General features: G+C 49.7%; 1 protein-coding gene across 1 annotated transcript in view; it reads right to left on the reverse strand.

The window, feature by feature from the left end:
* Positions 1-18,950, reverse strand: part of Cngb1 (cyclic nucleotide gated channel subunit beta 1) — a 66,458-nt gene that overhangs the window by 19,384 nt on the left and 28,124 nt on the right. The window contains exons 14-23 of the mRNA XM_075978009.1: positions 17,768-17,994; positions 12,430-12,595; positions 10,162-10,269; positions 9,544-9,701; positions 8,012-8,167; positions 6,555-6,763; positions 4,448-4,498; positions 3,919-4,005; positions 2,853-2,917; positions 1,910-2,032 (exon numbers count right to left, since the gene is read on the reverse strand). Coding sequence (XP_075834124.1) covers positions 1,910-2,032; positions 2,853-2,917; positions 3,919-4,005; positions 4,448-4,498; positions 6,555-6,763; positions 8,012-8,167; positions 9,544-9,701; positions 10,162-10,269; positions 12,430-12,595; positions 17,768-17,994 — 1,350 coding nt within the window. The remainder of the gene's footprint in view (positions 1-1,909; positions 2,033-2,852; positions 2,918-3,918; positions 4,006-4,447; positions 4,499-6,554; positions 6,764-8,011; positions 8,168-9,543; positions 9,702-10,161; positions 10,270-12,429; positions 12,596-17,767; positions 17,995-18,950) is intronic.

The raw sequence follows: 18,950 nt of genomic DNA on the forward strand, positions 1-18,950 counted from the left end.
GGTATCTAATTAAACCTGGATATCTTTTAATTTGGTCTGATTGGAATTATTTTGCATCGGTGGAGAGGCACAGTTAGGAAATATTCCTAACAGTTATTGCTTGTGCTATTGAAAGTCTTGAAGAATTTTCTGTCGCTGCACTTTGTTCCTGTATCCAGGGTCCCTGGAGGACTTCCCCAGGAAAGCAAGCAGACCTAGATCCCCGGTCCTTGGGAAGAAGGTTCCAGCGATTCCCTGACCTCTCCTTCCTGCTCGTCCCTTCTAGGGCTGCCAGTCTGGCTGCCACTGAGAAGGGGCTTCTTAGATTCCGCGCACAGACTCCTTTGAGAGCTGAAGGAAGGCCAGAAAACGACCTAGAACAGCAGACATAGTCACAGAATTTCACTTCCATTTCCAGGCTGGGGCTGTTAGAATTTCTGACCCCTTTGCTGACGTGCTGGCTTTTACAGCAGGGGAAGGCATAGCCCTGGCATTAGGGCCTCAGCCAGCCGCTCACACTCACTGGTTTTGTTTTGTGTTTTGTTGGTCTTCACAAGACTCTGGGGTAGCAGGAAGCCAGTCAACATGGAACATCCTGAGACCCATTTCGGTGGTTTTGTCAACAGTCGGTTTTTCTTTTTCATTTTTTGTTTCTGTTTTTTTAAGACAGGGTCTCGTTGGTAGCCCTGCTACTTGGCTACAGAGTGAAATCAAGGCCAACCTGGGCAACTTAGAGAGACTATCTTAGAAACATCTACATTATTTTCCACACAGAAGACCTTGGGCTCTATCCCAGAACTTAAAACATCTATACATCATAAGGAAGCCATGAAGCCAGGGGCCAGAGATGCACAGACAATGCCATGCTGTGGGTGTGGGATGCACGCAGGGTTCGGAAGGTGCAGAGGAAGCAGGCTAGCATGCCACGGTCCAGTCAACAAGCTGTCACTCACGCTTAACCCAGCCAGCAATTACACGCAGAAGTGATAATTTTGTCATTGGGGTTAACCAAACACATTACTAAAATTAATTTCACCTCCTTTTATGTTTATAATGTGGCTACGAAAGCACTTCAAGTTGTATGTATGAGTCACATCACATCGTAATATTGTATGAGTTTGCAGAGCCTTGCTGTAGGCGGTAGGGAACCAGGTAAGGTTTGCTGTTTGCAGACCATTGTACTGGACACATATGTATGCATAGTGCCACATGCAACACTTTGCTGATGCTGACTCTGAGAGGAAACCCAGGACTACATGATCTTGTCACAGTTCTTCAGTTCGAAGATGCAGCAATTGCATAGCACACCAGTGAGTTCATTCACTTTTTTTTTTCTTTGAGATATTGGAGTTTGAGTCTAGGGCTCTGTGCCTGAGAACTCTCCCACTGAGCTGCATCCTCAACCCAAATTCAGCATTTTGTACAAAAATAAATATCATGTTAAACATATGCATGGATTATCCATATACCTCACATTTAGAAATGCTAAGGTCTGAAAAAAGTAGGTCGCCCACGGGGAGGTAAAATAACACACTATCACATAGATCCTCTGGAGCCATGCTGCTTCCGCCAGCAGTCCTCCTTCGTGGGTCCTAACGGGCGTTTCTGTCTTTTTAATATAACGAATGACATTATGAGGAGTCCTTGTCCCACCACCCCCCCCCGAGTATTTTCTCACACTAAAGCCTGTGTGTTGTATTTGTCAACCCTACTGGACTTGGGGACGCTGAGATCTCTCTAGCATACCTCATGCCCAGACCTTCTCCTGGCACAGTTCCCAGGAGACCTTTGCTTAGGGAGATGATGGGAAAGGAGAACTTGGCCCTACAACCTTGGCCATGAGTGGCTCCTTGGGCACAAGGTTGTCTTGCCAACGCAATGCTTGTGACTGTAGAGGCCCACGGGATGCCCTGGGGGAAGCCTGGCTCACCTGTTCCCCACGCCGTCATAAACCCAGTGAGTGGAACCGATGCCCTGGAAGGCCGATGCCCAGTAGTAAAGACATGAGTTGAGGTGTAAGCTGTACAGCAGGTAGGCAGTGGTCCTGATGACCCTGCAGAGGGAGAGAGTGTGACACAGCCAGGGAGGTGACAGCTTGCCCCGGGGACATGAACTAGAGCTCAGTTTCCCCACAGCCCACCTCCTAGGTTTCCCTGCTGGAGCCACACAACCCTGCCAGTCACTCGGGCAGACACCCTCTCTCTCCTCTGCTGCGTCCCTTTAATTCTAAAGTGGAGCTAACTGAGTCAACACACCACTGAGTCAATTTGGGTTTTTCTTTGTAGACGGGGTTGGAATTAAACCCAGGGCATTTGATTGGAGCCTTGTTGGAATGCAGGGCTGGGAAAGCTGAGGGGTCAAAGGGGAAATATGACCTGAGGAGCAGCAGAGAGGAGACCAGTGTGTACAGAGAAATGGCAATGAGCTACGTACTCCTTGAAATAGGAACAACAGACCTTGCTCCCGGGTATGGACTACCTGATTCTGGGCTCTACCTTGAACATCTATGTTGTGCCCACTGTGTTCTTACAATGGTCCCTTCTGTTAGAGCTAGGGTGGGGATTCAGGTCCTTGGACTGACACAGAAATGCTGACTTGTGACTTGAGCCAACCTGTGAGTGGCCTTGTCACAGTGGATGGGGGTGGTGGTGGGAAATAAGACATTTCTAGATCTTATCAAACAAACAGAACGAATATTCTTCCAGAGAAGAAGTTGGGCCAAGAAGAGGTCATAAGGCCTGGGTGGGGGCTTGTGTGTGTGTGTGTGTGTGTGTGTGTGTGTGTATGTGTGTGTGTGCGTGTGTGTGTGTGAGTGTAGGTAGGCACACGCACTGACATGCATATGTGCGCATGCACGCATGGAGAACTCTCACCTGTAAACGTAGGCTTTGCTGAGGATGGCTTCCAAGCGGTTATTAAACTCGAAGAAGGCCATGTACTAGAAGGGAGAGGGAGGTGTCAGGGTAGCCCTGTGTCTACTGGGTAACCGGTGTTGTCAGGGTCCCCCTGTTAGTAATTCTCCCCGCTTACTGTCTTTGGGAAAGAACACCAGTATCATGTAAGGGGAATAGTAAATTTAATTGGGTGCCTAGAAAAGCCCGTTTAGGGGATCCTGAGTGCCTTGAATGGCCATCTGTCCTGACCACATTCACATGGCCGATCCTCCTAGGATCCTGGGTCCAGCCAGTGAGTGTCAGAATAAAACTACAGAATGACACCAAGTGCTGATAAAAAAAATGGGTGCCTTGCATTCAAGTCCCTCCTTGGCACGCCCTGCCTCCTGTTACCCTGAGCAAGTCACCCAGCCCTTCCAAGGGCCAATTCCTTCCCCCCCCCCTGCAAATGGAGTCCATTATAAAGCAGAAGACCCTTCTTTGAGAAGCTCTGTAGGGATGGAGCTGGAGCTAGATTGCCTACATTCAAATTCAGACTCCACTCCTGCCTAGCTGTGTGACATTGGGCAAGTTCCTTAGCTTCTGTGTGCCCCTTAAGATGGTAAGAACAGCCAGGCGGTGGTGGCGCACACCTTTAATCCCAGCACTGGGAGGTAGAGGCAGGTGGATCTCTGTGAGTTTGAGGACAGACAGCTTGGTCTACAGAGCGAGTTCCAGGATAGGCTTCAAAGCTATACAGAGAAATTCTGTCTCGAAAAACCAAAATAAAATAAAATAAAAATAAATAAATAAATAAATATGCTAAGAACAATATTCAAGTCATGGAATTGAAGAACTAGAATTAGTAAAGTCTTTGGGTCAGAGATGAACAAGAGTTTCCCAGAGTCACCAGCAATTATAACAAGCTTCTTATTCTTACTAAGGCATGCTCGGAGGGCATTCACCTCCCCAACGTCTCCTCTTGGGGACACCTTCCTTTCCCCAAGTGGCAGTGCCCATGCCAAGCACAGAGGAACCGAAGGCCTCGGGGACCTGCCAGTCTTACCTTCAAGCAGCGGGGCAGGCGAAGGAGGGGGTTCACTCCAAGTTTCAAGTAAAGGAAGTCCAAGGGCAGGAGGCAGAGCACGTCCATCTGAAATCCCAATGGGGCACCGCAGGGAATAAGGCACAGAACCTCAGGGGGAGGGGGGCTGAGGGACATGCCTCTATCTGCCAGAGAAGGGTCAGAATGCTCAGGACAGCCTCAGATGGAAGGGCACAAGGCCTCCCACGAGCCCATGCCTGTGTGGCCTCATAGACCATGGCGTCCATCTCCAGTGCAGCTCTGTTACTGACCAAGGTAAGGGACCCTGTGCTGCTGAATTGGAAGTGGAAACACAGACGTGGAAAGGTGTTTTGTGAGGGCCACCCAGCCTGGGCTGTCTCAGGAGGCTTATGGCCCAGTAGGCAATCCCATGGGAGATGGGACTAGCCTCCCTTTATGTGCCAGGAACTACATGGCACAGACCCCCAAATACCCAGGTCCTCAGAGACCCAGCGACTATCACTCATTCCCCAACCCTCCAGGTACATACCTTAAACCGGCGAGACTTCAGATAGTTATTACGCATCTCCTTTTTGTCTGTCTGGAAGAAGACAGTGATGGGGAAATGGTGTTAGATTAAGTTCTGACCAGAGAGAGCCTGGATGCCACCTAGGCACATGCAGCCATGCTGCCCAGAAGGATTTGTGATCGCAGGTGGGTGGCTACCATAGGATCACCAGCCAGCCTCCGATCTCATGGATGGAGGAAGGTGGGGACTCTCAGCTCCTCCCAGGACGACTAGCCACTTGATCTGTGAAGAGCTGGCAACTCTCTGATGGGGGCTAGGGAGGAGTCTGGACAACGACTCCCCGATTGTTACCAACACTTTCATTTCTGGCATATGCTGTCTCGGAGTATCACAGGCTCCTAGATTTTGGATTCATGTTACACTTTAATTCATACTGCCTGTTGTTAACAATATCGTTTGTGGCCTGTGAAGCAGCTATTGGCCTAGCATCCCTTACTATGACACCCAACACATATGATACAATGTCCAAGACCTTAACTCCTACATTTTATTTTACCAACTGTTAAGCTACCCCCTTACATGGAACTCAAAAACACCATACAGCTTAATAAATAGCTTCATAACACTTTTGATTTTCTTCTTTTCTTTATCAAATGATTCTTTTTGCTAAATGATCTATTTTTCTTCGTGTGTGTGTGTATGTGTGTGTGTGTGTGTGTGTGTGTGTGTGTGTGTGTGTGTGCAGGTGTGTGCATTGGATCCCCTCTAGCTACCCAATGTCCTGTGCCGGAACTGAACTTGGGTCCTCTAGAAGACCAACAAGTGTTCCTAACTGCTGAGCCATCTCTCCAGAGACCTTGACTCATTTTGTTTTGAGACAAAGTCTCCCTCTGTAGACCAAGCTGGCCTCAGACTTACAAAGATCCTCCCTGCCTCTGTCTCCTGGGTGCCAGGATTATAGGTGTGTGCCTGGCTCCCTCATAATTCTTATCAATATAATGAAAGTGGCCAAAACCTTTTCCTAATATGTTTTCGCCTCCTTGTCAGCCCCCTTCTATATGTTAGTGGCCTGACTTCTTCCATTGATGTTTACAATCAGTCACTCTCTCTTATCAAAGGAAACTCTAATTCAGAAGAGGCCACTTGGAAGCTTTTTGAAAAGAAAGCCCCAGCTTTGCTATACTGTGGACTTTTTTTTTTTAACTTTGCAATCGTGAAGATGGACCCCGGGGCCTCGGGAGCTAGGCAAGTACCGCTGAGCTACACACCCAGCACTCGGTGTGGAGTTTTAGGAAACGACTTGCTCACAGGGATGCCTGCCTCTCTTTTCCTTTCCTTTCTCCTATCCCTTCCCACCATCCCAAGCAGCTATGTTTTTAAGACAGGGTTTTGCCAGGCAGTGGTGGCACAAGCCTTTAATTCCAGCACTTGGGAGGCAGAGGCAGATGGATCTCTGAGCTCAAGGTCAGCCTGGTCTACAGAGTGAGTTCCAGGATAACCAGAGCTACACAGAGATACCCTGTTTCAAACAAACAGACAAACAAACAAAAGCAACAAAAAGACAAGCTTTGACTGCACAGCCTGGTGTAGCTTCGAACTCAGCTCTACCGGCCTTAACCTCCTGAATCCTAGGCATGGGTCATACCAGCAGGGTCGCAGTCAGGTCTTTGGTTTCCTCTCAGTAAGGGGCCAGCTCAGGCTGTTCCCTATAGCAGCTCATCACCGTGCCCTCGGCAGGAGGCACTCAGCTCCTGAGCCCCGCACTCTGCATGTGACGTCTAGTTTCGTAGCAATACTTGCATCATAGGGAAGCTGTTACCATCCTGTTCATGGATGATGATGCTGAAGCTCAGATAGGACTTCAGCTAGAATATGAAGCAGGTGCACCAGCCCCAGATGCTATTCTCTGGACCACTTCTTTAACTCTATCAGGTGGTCCAGAACGCAGTTCATCCCTGGATGGCATCTAATGTGTAATGTGAACACATGCAAGTGGTCCAGAACCAACACACACAGCCATGAGCAGCTGCTGCAGGGTTTCCTTGTCATTCTTTCTATCACCTGCCACAGCATCAAAGGTCAGTCCCCCAAAGGCCCCGGCCACCCCCTCCCCCGGCCTGTGACTCACAATGATGTCCCCGCCTTTGACGAACTGCAGGCGCATCTGGAACACGGTGATGTCCAGGAGGTAGATGAGATCACACAGGTAATCCATCACCAGCCAGAAGTGGATGTTGTCCGGCTGCTGGTACGGGAAGGCCCACCTCACGGGGATCAGCCAGCAGTTCCAGTTCCAGGCCAGCACCACGAAGAACAGCCACAAGATGTACATGAGATCTGAGGGGCGACAGGGATGGGCTTGAAGGCCAGCAAGACAGGACGCTTCCCCCGGGCTCCTGCATGTGGCTTTCACTCCACGGAAGATAGACAGACAGATGGGCAGATGGGTAGATGAGTGGATGAGGGGATAGGTGGGCATGGAGGTCACTGATGGGCCCTGAAAGGTCACAGTCTTCTGATGAGGGGGCATGGTGGCGTTATTGGTTAAAAAACAGCTAAGTGGAAACCCCTTTGGCTTTCCCTCTTTCAGAATTTTTTATTATGTCCATTTATTTATGGAGGGGCATAAGGGTACCACAGAGCACTTTGGAGGTCAGAGGTCAACTCTCGGGAGTTGGTTCTTTCCTTTCACCGTGTGTGTCCTGGGGATGGAACTTACGTTGTAAGTCCTGGCTGGCATATTTATCCACGGAGCTACCTCACCAGTCCATGGACAGTTTTGTTGTTGTTTTTTTTTTAAGATTTATTATGTATACAATGTTCTGTCTGCATGGATGCCTGTCAGTCAGGAGAGGGTGCCAGATCTTAATACAGATGGTTGTGAGCCACCATGTGATTGCTGGGAATTGAACTCAGGACCTCTGGATGAGCAAGCAGTGCTCTCAACCACCGAGCCATCTCTCCAGCCCCCCCATGGACAGTTTTTGACAATAAATTTTTTGTCTTAGGAATTCCAGAGCAGTAAATGACACACAGAGAATGGACAGACAGATGGACACAGATGTGGGCGGACACCTGGGCAGACTAGAGATGACTTGGTATCTTAGAAACCCAGTAGACACCAAGGGTTGGGGTCCTACCCCTGGGTGGCTTGCTGTTTAACTAAGATATTCCTCCCTGGCACCTGCCTTGGTCTTTTCAAAGTCACAAGAAAGCACCAGCTGAGAAGGCAAGGGGCTCCAGCGTAAACTGTAAAGTGTGGTGCACACAGGGTGGATGCTGGGCTGGAGGACTATGGTCTGGACTACAGAGGATCATGGGTCTAGACTCCAGACTAGGATGAACACCACCTTGCCCCTGCTCTGAGCCCGCGTGGCCAGCTTAGAAAGAAGTCTTGGCAAGGTCAAGGTGAGGAATCTAATTGGCTACTTCTCAGGTAGTTCATTCCTTTGTGCCTCAGCTTCATCTGTAAAATGGGTGTGATCTATGTTCCTAGCCCGGGGACTTGTGTTAAAGAATTGGGCATGGATATGTGGAATCATTTTGGAAAGTGTGAGGAAATGTGACCCCTCCGAGGGGACTCACTGGTCAGCGGGTCGATGCTCTGGGGGAACCGGTACATCTTCCAGGGCCTGTGTTTGAACTTGCAACAGAGCATGTCACAGTAGTGTTCCTCCTCTGCTGCCTCCGCCTCCGCGGGCTTCTGCGCCGGGGCCGGCTCTGGGGCCTTCTTGGCTGGGGCTGTGGGATGACACTAGTGACCATCTGACCACGCCCTGAGGCTTTGTGGAGGATATGAGGGAAAGGGTCCCACCCACAGAGCTGGAACGCGTCCGAACACACACAACTCGCTCATAAACTCTGAGTGCAGAAGCCGATACATTCCTTGGGAGCGAACTCCATGGCTCCCTCTTCCACAGTCCCTGGCAGCTCTTCCTACACCCCGGCCAGGAGGTACTCCTCGAGAGCACACTTCGTCTCAGTGCGTGCGTGCGTGCGTGCATGCGTGCGTGCGTGCGTGAGTGCCTGAGTGCGTGCGTGCGTGAGTGCGTGCACACACATGTGCACACACGTGTGTCGGTCTGTCTATGTCTGTATGTCAGTGGACTCCTTGCTTCCTTTGATGGGCAGGGCATTTTGTGCCAATGCTCCCATCTTCTTTACTCAGAATGCTGAAGGATTCAACCAACTTGGGGACCTGTGAATTCAGACTTCTCAGAGTAGGACTCAGCTCCATTATCTGCCTGAGATTCAGCCTCACGTGGGTCTGTGATGCTGCACCTTGGCCCTTAGGGGTCCAACATGGCTGTGTTTCTAGTGTTAAGAGTGTGAAGTCGGTCTCTGATAATCTGGCTTGGGCATTTGAGTCCCAGTGTACAACCCTTGTCAGAAAAACCTAGAAAATATCCCTGACAAAAAGCTTGTAGTATAGGGGAACACACCTTTAATCCCAGTGCTTGGGAGGCAGATGCAGGTGGATCTCAGTGAGTTCAAGACCAGCCTGGTCTATAAAGTGAGTTAGAGGCCAGCCAGGGCTACACAGTGAGATTCTATTTAAAAAAGAAAAAGAAAAACATGTTTGAGTTCATTCTTGTAAATTTTCTTTCTCTGTCTTTGTTTCTGTGTCTGACAGTATCTCACTATATAGTTCAGGCTAGCCCCAAACTTGTGATCCTCCAGCCTCAGACTCCCAAGTGCTAGGGATTCTAGACACTTATCACCTTACAGGATGAGTTCCAGGACAGCCAGGCCGAGAGAGAGAGAGAGAGAGAGAGAGAGAGAGAGAGAGAGAGAGAGAGAGAGAGAGAGAGAGAGAGACTGTTCCCAGAGCAGCTGTGCTATGGCTGAGAGCCAGCCTGAGATAGATATCCTAGCCCCCTCCCCTGTGGGAGAAGGAGGCAGAAGAGTCTATAAGCCACTGGCTGTGGGAAGACCAAGTTCACTTCTGACTTTCTTCCTCTCCTGAGTACACATCTAAGCCCCAAATCCAGAGTTTGGGGTTCTAGGCTTTTCTCATACCCCAGCCATTTGCTTTCGCCACTCTCCCCATGAGTAGGTGAGGGGTTCTTTGGGCACCCCACCCTCCTTGGCCCACGGCCACCTCCACCCCCACTCACAGGGCTTGGGGCTCTCCTCATCAGAGGTGACGTCGGGGTCAATGAGCTTCTCCTTCACCTTCTCCGTGCGCTCCTTGAACAGCTTCACCAGCTCCTGGAGCCGGTCGTTGATGATGGCACTGTTCTGGCTGGCTGTGGAAGCCGCACGGTCCTGACCACTGTGGGAGCACGGCCAAGGATGAACACCAAGCAGGAAGGGTGCCCAGGACCCCAGGCCTATGCTGAGTAATGTCTATGCCTCCACTTCTAGCAGAGCCCAAGGGAGGCCGCTCCAGCCATTTTTTTTCTGACAATACCGGACACATTTCACTCCCTTAGCTTCTGCAGTAGCTGAGATTATAGGCCTGTGCCACCATGTGTGGCTGAAGTTTTCTCTCTCTCTAGTCTTGACCAGAACTTCTTATCAATTGCACAAAGATAGCAGAATCACTGACACTTGGGTCCCTAAATGATTGCATGCAACAAACCCTTCCACTGACCTGAAAGGCACAGATAGATCTGTGGCTATAACATATGAAGAATTCTGTCTTTCTAGCCGCTGGATCATTGGGACCTGTTTATTCCAACAGAGTAGTCTACACAGCTAATGCGTGGCTCTCCATATTGACCCCCACTTACTCAGCCTCCTGTGGGGTGGTGGGGTCTGACCAGGCAACCACTGGGGACTCAGCGGGTGACAGTGCCTTGAGCTCTTCAGCTTCATCGTCCTGAGAAGGTAGTTTCTTCCTGTAGGGACCCAGACAGGTATACGCCCTTCAGAGAAGGCCGGCTAATGGAAGTAAATGACAGGCTTCGAGCTGGTTCTTGGGAGGAGAGAGGGCCTGATCTTGGGACCTCGGTCTGCACACCTCTCAGTGGCCTGGCCCAAAGTGAACAGCATGGACTTAAGAGTCCGACCTTGACACAGTACTTAAATGCTAAAGTGCCTCCTTCTCTTCTTCCCTAAGCGGCACTAAATCTACCCAGTGACAGAAACAGGTGCTATCCCTTAGCTAAGTCTCTGCCTAAGTGTCCGTCTGTCCTTCTGCCTCCTGTTTCTGATCTGAAGTTTCCCCAACCCCACCCTCATATCATACCACCCTTCAGCTGTGAGGCAAAGCCGTGGAGTTCATTCTCCAGAACACAATGTGACCTTGAACAAGTCCCCTCCTTCTTATTGCTAGGCTCCTAACTAAAGAATGAAGCTAAGTTCTGTAGGGGAGGCCCTGTCATTCAGGAAGACCACAGAGGACTACATTTGGAGCCACTAGTATCTTGTCTGATTAAATCTGCTGTGGGCAGCGGGGCCCTTGAAACTATTTGACACTGGCACCTTAGGGTTAATTCTCTGGACTTTTCCACCCTCAAGAGTGGGGATGAGTGGCTTTATGGAGGAACTAAAAAACCTGAGAAAGATGGAAATTTATTAACATTACCAAAAAAAAATCCCCAACCTCAGAGAAAGAGCTGCTTAGGTGGAGTAGAGTGAGTTAATACAGAAACACATAGGTGGTACCTGGAGGATGCAGGTCAGGTCAACAGTTAGGAATGATTTCTGTGTGTCTATGTATCTCTGTGTGTGCCTGTCTGCTGTGTGTGTGTGTGTTTCTCTCGGTTTCTTTCCCATTTTTTAACAGGGTCCTGTCATGTGTCCTGAGCTGTTCTCAAACTTGTGATCCTCCTGCCTCAGCCTCCTGAGTGCTGAGATTAGAGGCACATGCCATCAGCACATGGCTTAGAAGCAAACATGAGGTAATAAACATAGAAGAGAAAAATGGCCATTTCCCAAAGACTCATATTAGCATATAAACACAAAACACCCAGTGTGAACACATGGAACCCAGAGTCTGGGGACATAGAGAGGCATGCTCGCGCACAAACATAGATAGACATGCTAGTGCACTAACATAGATAGGCGTGTTAGCACATGAAGGCAATGTATTAGCTTGTCGAGGGAGGGGTCAGAACAGCAGGGAACAAGACGAGGGCTTAGGTCCTAAACGTGAGTGTTCCCCATGAGAATAACATGACAATGCATGTAGATGGGCCCACATAAAAAGGTCCTTTGGCAAACAAAAATAAAAGAGGTTAGGACAGGTGTGAGGCAGGAAGCTTGTGAATTCAAGCACGCCGGGGCTCATGGGATAGAATGCAGCTACAAAGTTTGCCCAGCTGTGAGGAAGGGGGTCCATGTGCTGAACTCAGTGACACCAGGATCAGCTAGGGGCCCATAGGATGGTCTGGCTGTGTGCTTTAGCCATGACACTGTGATAACACAGTCAAGTGGTTCAGTTCAAAAAGAAGGCCCTGGGTGCTGGTGGATGAGACGGTTCGGTGGGACAAGGTGCTTGCCGTGCAAAACTGGAGACTGAAGGTCAACCCCCAGTATCTCGCAAAGGTAGAGAGAGAAAATCAATGCCACAAAGTTGTCTTCTGACCCCCGCATACACACCATGGCACATGCACACACTAAATAAATAGATGTGTTTTTAAATTGTTCAGAGATGCTGGGAGTGTGAGCTCTTGACTAGTGTGCGAGGTCCTGAGCTTGGAAAAGAAAAAAATTAAGAGGAAAAATAAACAAGGCCTAGCACTCTGCCAATTATAATCATATGTGTTCTTTAGGAAGCAATACTCTGAATGTAGAATAAAACAAAATAAAAGGGGGTAGGAGTTAGCTGTCACATTTAGTGTATATGAAAATGTTTGCCTTCTTCGGCAGCATCTCCCTGTCCCGCAGCTGAGGGTGTGTGGACTAGGACTCTGAGAACTTCTCAGGACCACCGGCAGAGGAGATCTCAGCCCTGCTGTTTCCCATCATCTATCAGACGGGCTAGGGGCACCATGAGGACCAAAGCCCAAGCGGCACCACGAGGACCAAAGCCCAAGCAAATCATCACGGCTAACCTGTGGACTGCTGCAGCGGAGCCTGGGACCCTGAGAGTATCAGATTTGGTAGGAGAAGGTGGTCTCTCCAGTGAAGGGACCTTCTCCTCTGGGATGAGGGGGAGACTGTCAGCATCAGCATCTGTGTCCTCTACCTGGAGCTCTGGGTGCTCCTTTGTGCCTGGTACTGGGAAGAGGAAGGAAGGGATAGTCAGAGAGAGCAGTCAGGTCCTGGGGCTGTATTTGGAGGGTCTCTGGTGGCTTTGCCTCCCCGCTGAAGTTCCCAGCCAAGCTTCATGCAGCCTGAGACCCTTACTTATTACCACCACTCCAGCCCCAAACGCAGGAGCTGGAAATCCAGCCTCAATCTCTCTCTTAACTTCCCAGTGTGGCAAGCAGCAGCGACCTGGGGAGGCTGGGACTAAGTGTCACACAGACAGGCCCATCTGTTCCTATCTCAAGGTAGGAGAAACTACATCTTCCATGCGTGTAGGGAGGGCAGAAACCAAGGCCTTGGATTCTTGAAGGGTCTCCAATTCAGAGGGATTGCTGTCTTAGTCACGTGTTTATCTGGGAATCAGCTTTAGAGGGTATTAGTGTCTATACCAGAGGCCCCGGAGTCACCTGTTGTCTACTTAAACCTCTGAAAAGCCAGGGCCTTCTTTCTCAGGATCAGGTACTTCCTGGGGAGTCTGCATGTGGCACCTTGGGGACCTAGAGGGCACTGGAGGGCTGACTATACCCAGTAGGGAGCCTTACAGGCAGCAGGACACAAGCCTGCTCCCCAGCAAGGCAGGAAAAGTACTCCAAAATCACTGTCCCTGGGATGCTTCTGCTCACGGCCACCATGGAAAGTCCAGTGTGTAGCTTATAGCATCCGATGGAAAGAAAGGAGGTGGCCTCAGGCCTGGGTGTTTGTTTTGCTAAGTCATATGTTTCCCCCGGAGGAGGACAAGCAAGAATGGGAAAGTTTTCAACACTGAGGCAGACGATGTCACTTGCTAGAATTCAGCAGTTCTCAACCTGTGGGCCTCGACCCCTAACAGGGGTTATGTATTAGATATTTGCATTAAGATTCTTAAACCAGGCCATGGTGGCACACACCTTTAATCCCAGCACTCAGGAGGCAGAGGCTGGTGAACCCCTGTGAGTTCGAGGCCAGCCTGGTCTACAAGAGCTAGTTCCAGGATAGGCCCCCAATGCTACAGAGAAACCCTGTCTTGAAAAACAAAAAACAACAAAACAAAACAAAAACCCAATCAACCAAACAAAAAAGGATCCCTAGCAATAACAAAATTACAGTTATGAAGTAGCAATAAAGTAAATTTATGGTTGGGGCACTGCGCTAAAGGGTTGCATTAGAAAGGTTGACAACCACCAGGCGGTGGTGGCGCACGCCTTTAATCCCAGCACTTGGGAGGCAGAGGTAGGCGGATCTCTGTAAGTTCGAGACCAGCCTGGTCTACAAAGCTAGTTCCAGGACAGGTTTCAAAGCCACAGAGAAACCCTGTCTCGAAAAACCAAAAAAAAAAAAAAAAAAGAAAGAAAGAAAAAAAGAAAGGTTGACAACCACTGTGCTAGACTGGCAAGAGGTCCTCCAGGCTCAGGAGGAGAGGTCTCATCCACTGCCCACTAGTCACCATGGGAGCAGAAGAGGAATGACAGCAAAACTTAGGGACCTCAGGGTCCCAACGCTGCCCCCATGGCCTCAGCTCCAGGCCCAGCATGTACATATGGTCTGCTCCATTCTCAGCAAGTATGACTCAGGGAGCCAGGCAGGGCAGGCAGGGAATGCCTTCTACCCCTGCCTGCCCTAGGCAGGACTCCCCACTGCCACACCCCCAACAGGGGGAGAAGCAACCAGCTGGTAGAGGGCAGTTCAGATAAGACAGGTTTATATTAGATTGACCTACACTAAGAGTATTAGAAAGAGAAAGACTACCAGAATAGTGAGAGAATGTTTACTGTTAAGCACTTACAATGCATTCCCTCCCTTTCCCTTTCTCTTGGGAAGTTTTTAAAAATTACATTTATTAAGCCAGGCTTGGCGGCACACACCTTTAATCCCAGCATTTGGGAGGCAGAGGCAGGTGGATCTCTGAGTTCAAGACCAGCCTGGATTATAGAGTTCCAGGACAGCCAGGGCTATACAGAAAAATCCTGTCTTGAAAAAAAATTACATTTATTTATTACATGTGGTGTGTAAGCACTTGCCAGTGTGTGTGTGTGTGTGTGTGTGTGTGTGTGTGTGTGTGTGTGTGCAAGTCACAGGACAACTTGTAGGAATTGATTCTCCCCTTCCATTCTGGGGATTGATCACCAGGCTTGGCAACATGCACCTGACCTACTAAAGCATCTTGCTGGCCAGCGTGCCTTCCTTCCCTTCCCCTCCCTCCATCCCTCTTTTCCTTTCCCTCCCTCCCTCCCTCCCTCCCTCCCTCCCTCCCTCCCTCCCTCCCTTCCTTCCTTCCTGGGTTTCATTGTGTAGCCCATGTTGACCTTGAATTTCCAACCTTCTTGCCTCAGTTTCCCCAGTGCTGGTTTACAGGTGTGTCCTAGAACTTGCTTTGTAGACCAGGCTGGACTTGAACTCACAGAGATCTATCTGCCTCTGCCTTCGAGTGCTGGGATGAAAAGCATGTACCACTATTGCTGGGCTTCCATTATTGTTTTTTAAATGTTAAGTATTTACATCTATTCCCTTCCTCCACTGCCCACTGAAATGGGGTCTCGCTGGGGTTTGAGCTGACTATGCGGTCTGGGCTCAACCAATGGTCTCACCCCAGAGAGTCAGGGGTCATAGGTTCTCAGCAGTCAGGCAGGGCCTGTAAGTTTCCCCATCTGTTCTGTGTTGTTACTCAGTTTCCATCTTGTTCCTCAGGGAACTGTGGGACAGGAAAGCTCAGAACCCTGCTTCAGTGCAGACCATACCCAGCTCAGAAGCCCTTAGCGTGACTAACCAACTGCCAGCTTTGTTTTGAGGGAAGGTCTTGCTACGTAGCCCAGGCTAGCCTGAACTCCCAAGTGCTGGGATTGATTACGGCAGGCACCACCACACCCAGACCAGGATCAACACTCTTGCTGCGCTCTGCTGTTCAATTCTGGTCCCTGGGCATCCCTAGATGCCCTCACTGCACCCCTGGGAGTATTTCCCAGTCGGAGTCCCCAGATCTAGGGATGACTTAGATGGTTCCAGATGCCCAGACCAGAAAAGGGGAGGCAGAGAAGGAGACCTTGACACCACTGTGCTCACTCTCTCACCAAGGTCAATGCTCTCATGGCTTTGACACAGAGGAAGCCCCTCTGGGCTCCAAGCCTTCAGCAGGCTCTACATCTCATGAGATCACAGCTCCATTTTCTTTCATGTATTTGTGGTTATTCCTACTGATGCTTTGTTTCTGCTTCTGATTTGTTGTGGGGGGGGTTGGTGTATGGGGGGGGTACTGTTGTTTTTGTTTTGAGGTTAGAGTCTTGGTTTCTTGCTTCAGTCTTCCTGAGGCCTGGGCTAGGCCTAACTTCCTATTTGGCTTTACCAATCAACTGGACAGAGCCCAGACTTATCTGAGAGTTTCCAGTCCAGCCGGGAGTTTCCTCCACCAGATTAGCCTGTGGGCATGTCTAAAAAGTATTTTCTTAATTGCTAATTTAAAAGGGAGAAAGTGGTGTGCCTTTCCTGCTCCAGGTTCCTGCCTCGAGAGCTTGTGCTGGTTTCTTTCAGGCATGGACCTAGAAGTATCAACTGAAATAAACCCTAGTTGCTTTTGTTCAACATTGTATCACTGCAACACAGAAGCAAACTGTTGACATCTGTCTAGGGCAAGCCACACCAGTTGTCCATTTGACTAGCCATCGAAAGTTTTCCTGTTTACGTATAATTAGATAAAAACAATAAGAAAGTCCAGAAAAGAGGCAGAAGTTAGGGGTTCTGTGGAGCAGCAGACAGAACCTGGTTGTCACTGTGCCCACATGATTCAGGAAGAACAGATAAGGACAGCCAGGCCCTTTCGTATGGAGTATCCTGTTCCTGCTACCTGCTCTGATCTTGGAGACAGCCTGGCCCAGTGTCAGCACAAATGTCTGTCACATCAAAGGGAGAGTGGGCAGACTGGCTTGCACGGAGGCAGAAGGGGACAGAGGTTACCTCAGGGCGCCTGTAGTTCCCAAGTACCTTATTTTTCATTAGTCAGTTAGCAGTAGCAGCCCAGGGACTAGTTTGGACAGGCCCCCAATCTGCACTGAATCCTGAGAACCCCTTCTCCCGGCCTGCCCGCACCCACCTGCTTCTCCTGCCTGCACCTGCCTGCTTCCACTGTCCCTGAAATAGATACCAATGACTCTCAGAAAGCCGAGCAGACTCTCAGTCAGGCAAGTCTAGCTATGATGGACCTCACATCACCCCACTATCTGATTTCCCTCCTTCCATAGCCTCTGTCCCCTCCTTTAAAAATGTTTTTATTTAGCTGGGCGGTGGTGGCGCACGCCTTTAATCCCAGCACTCAGGAGGCAGAGGCAGGTGGATCTCTGTGAGTTCAAAGCCAACCTGGTCTACAAGAGCTAGTTTCAGGACAAGCACCAAAACTACACAGAAACCTTATCTTGAAAAAAAATATATTTATAATTCCTGAGGATTTCATACAATGTATTTTAATTATATTCACTCCCAAATCCTCCCAGGCCTACTCCACCTTCATGTCCTTTTTATTTTTTATAATAACCTATCAACTCCAATTTGTGCTCCCCATGTGAACTTCTGGGTAGGAGGCCATCCATGGGGGCATGGCTAACCTGCCAGAAGCCATAGCCTTAAAGAAAACTGACTCCCACTCCCGCGGATGCTATTGACTGTCCAAAGAACTTCAATTAAGGATGGGAGTGACCCCCTACCCTTTCTACCAGTGTTCTTCCCAAGTTTCATGGTCTAAAGAGCTGACTTGGGGGGGGAGGGGAGTGTGAGACAGGGTTTCTTGTAGACTAGGCTGGCCTGGCACTCACTGAGATCCACCTGCCTCTGCCTCACAAGTGCTGGGATTAAAGGTGTGTGCCACCACCATCCAGCTAGGGCTGACTTATTCTTTTTTTTAAACCAGAGTGGGGATAACTGCCTGTATAAAATGATGATGTGCAGAAAGGGTATGTAGTCAAAGAACGAAATCACCAACTGTGACCCTGTAGGCATATGGAAAGAAAAGGACTAACCCTTAAGTCACGGCAAAGTGGGAGGGAGGTATTTAGAAGAAAGAGAACTCCATGAGCTCAAAGCAAGTTCCTGCAGCATGCCACATAGGCGGAAAGACAGCCCAAGCCATGCAGAAACCCCACTGTGCCACGCCCCAAGCATGCTGGGGCAAGGTCACACTACCCAGGCGACGGATGGAGCTCCTGGTCTCCTTGGCGAAGTTGGAGTTGGACAAGGTTGTCCTCCGGGAAACGAGGACAGGAATACGGGTGATTGTGGGACGATAGCTGGGCACATTGGGGAGGTGCTCGGCTGGGTTTGGGGGGCCAGGCCTGGGTCCCTCCTGGCCAGGTGGCTGGTCCTGGACCAAGTGATTCAGTTCCATATTCAGGCCTGGTTTAGCCATGGTACTGGGTCCAGAAGGTGGCAGGCAGAGGCGTGACCCTGGAGACTAAAATCAGGAGCTGAGTTGAGGAAGATAGTGAGGGTAAGACTCCTCCCGAGTACTGACATAGACCGACCTAACACCTGCCCGCTTGCATCAGCCCTGTTCAGGTCTGAAGCATCACTTTTTTTCCCAACGCTCAACCTTAAAAGCATCACCAAGGGACACATATGGTCCACCCAGGAGCTCCAAGGCTCTTCCTGGAGCCATGGGTCTGCTTATCAACCATAATAGTATTTCCCCGTGTCAGATTCAAAAGATAACAGACTCAGAATCTGGAGCAGAAAGACTTGGAACTTCAGAAACCAGGCTCCAATGTGCTGAGCTCGGGACAATTTCCTCTTTAAAGAAACCCTGCAACTGGACTGGAGAGATGGCTCAGAGGTTGAAGAGCATTGCCTGCTCTTCCAAAGGTCCTGAGTTCAATTCTCAGCAACCACATGGTGGCTCACAAGCATCTGTAATGGGGTCTGGTGCCCTCTTTTGGCCTGCAGGCATACAGACAGAATATGGTATACATAATAAATAAATAAATAAATATTTTTTAAAAAAATAAGAAACCCTGCAACCAATTCATCTTTCTTCGAGCCAGAAACAGACACAGCGCTAGGACCCTGGGGCTAGAATCCCTAGAAGAGGCTTATGTGGTCCTGATGCCCAGCCTTGCTTCGGCTATCCGAGAAGAGGGATTCAAAGCTACTGCCTCAAATGGTAACATGAGGACAGTCACCAGACAGTGAGGCAAACAGCAGGCAGATCCTGGCTCCGCGGGGCTTGGTAGGACCTGGATTCTATGTTTCTAAGCAGTTTCTAGGGGACACTGAGGTGTCAGCTTTTGAGTAGGGGTGAGCACTGCTGTCCCAGACTGCCTGAGGAAGGGAATGGAGCCAGCATGCTGTTTGTTCTAGCCGTCACATCTCT

The sequence above is a fragment of the Microtus pennsylvanicus genome, chromosome 6 (assembly GCF_037038515.1).
Source record: "Microtus pennsylvanicus isolate mMicPen1 chromosome 6, mMicPen1.hap1, whole genome shotgun sequence".
NCBI lineage: Eukaryota > Metazoa > Chordata > Mammalia > Rodentia > Cricetidae > Microtus > Microtus pennsylvanicus.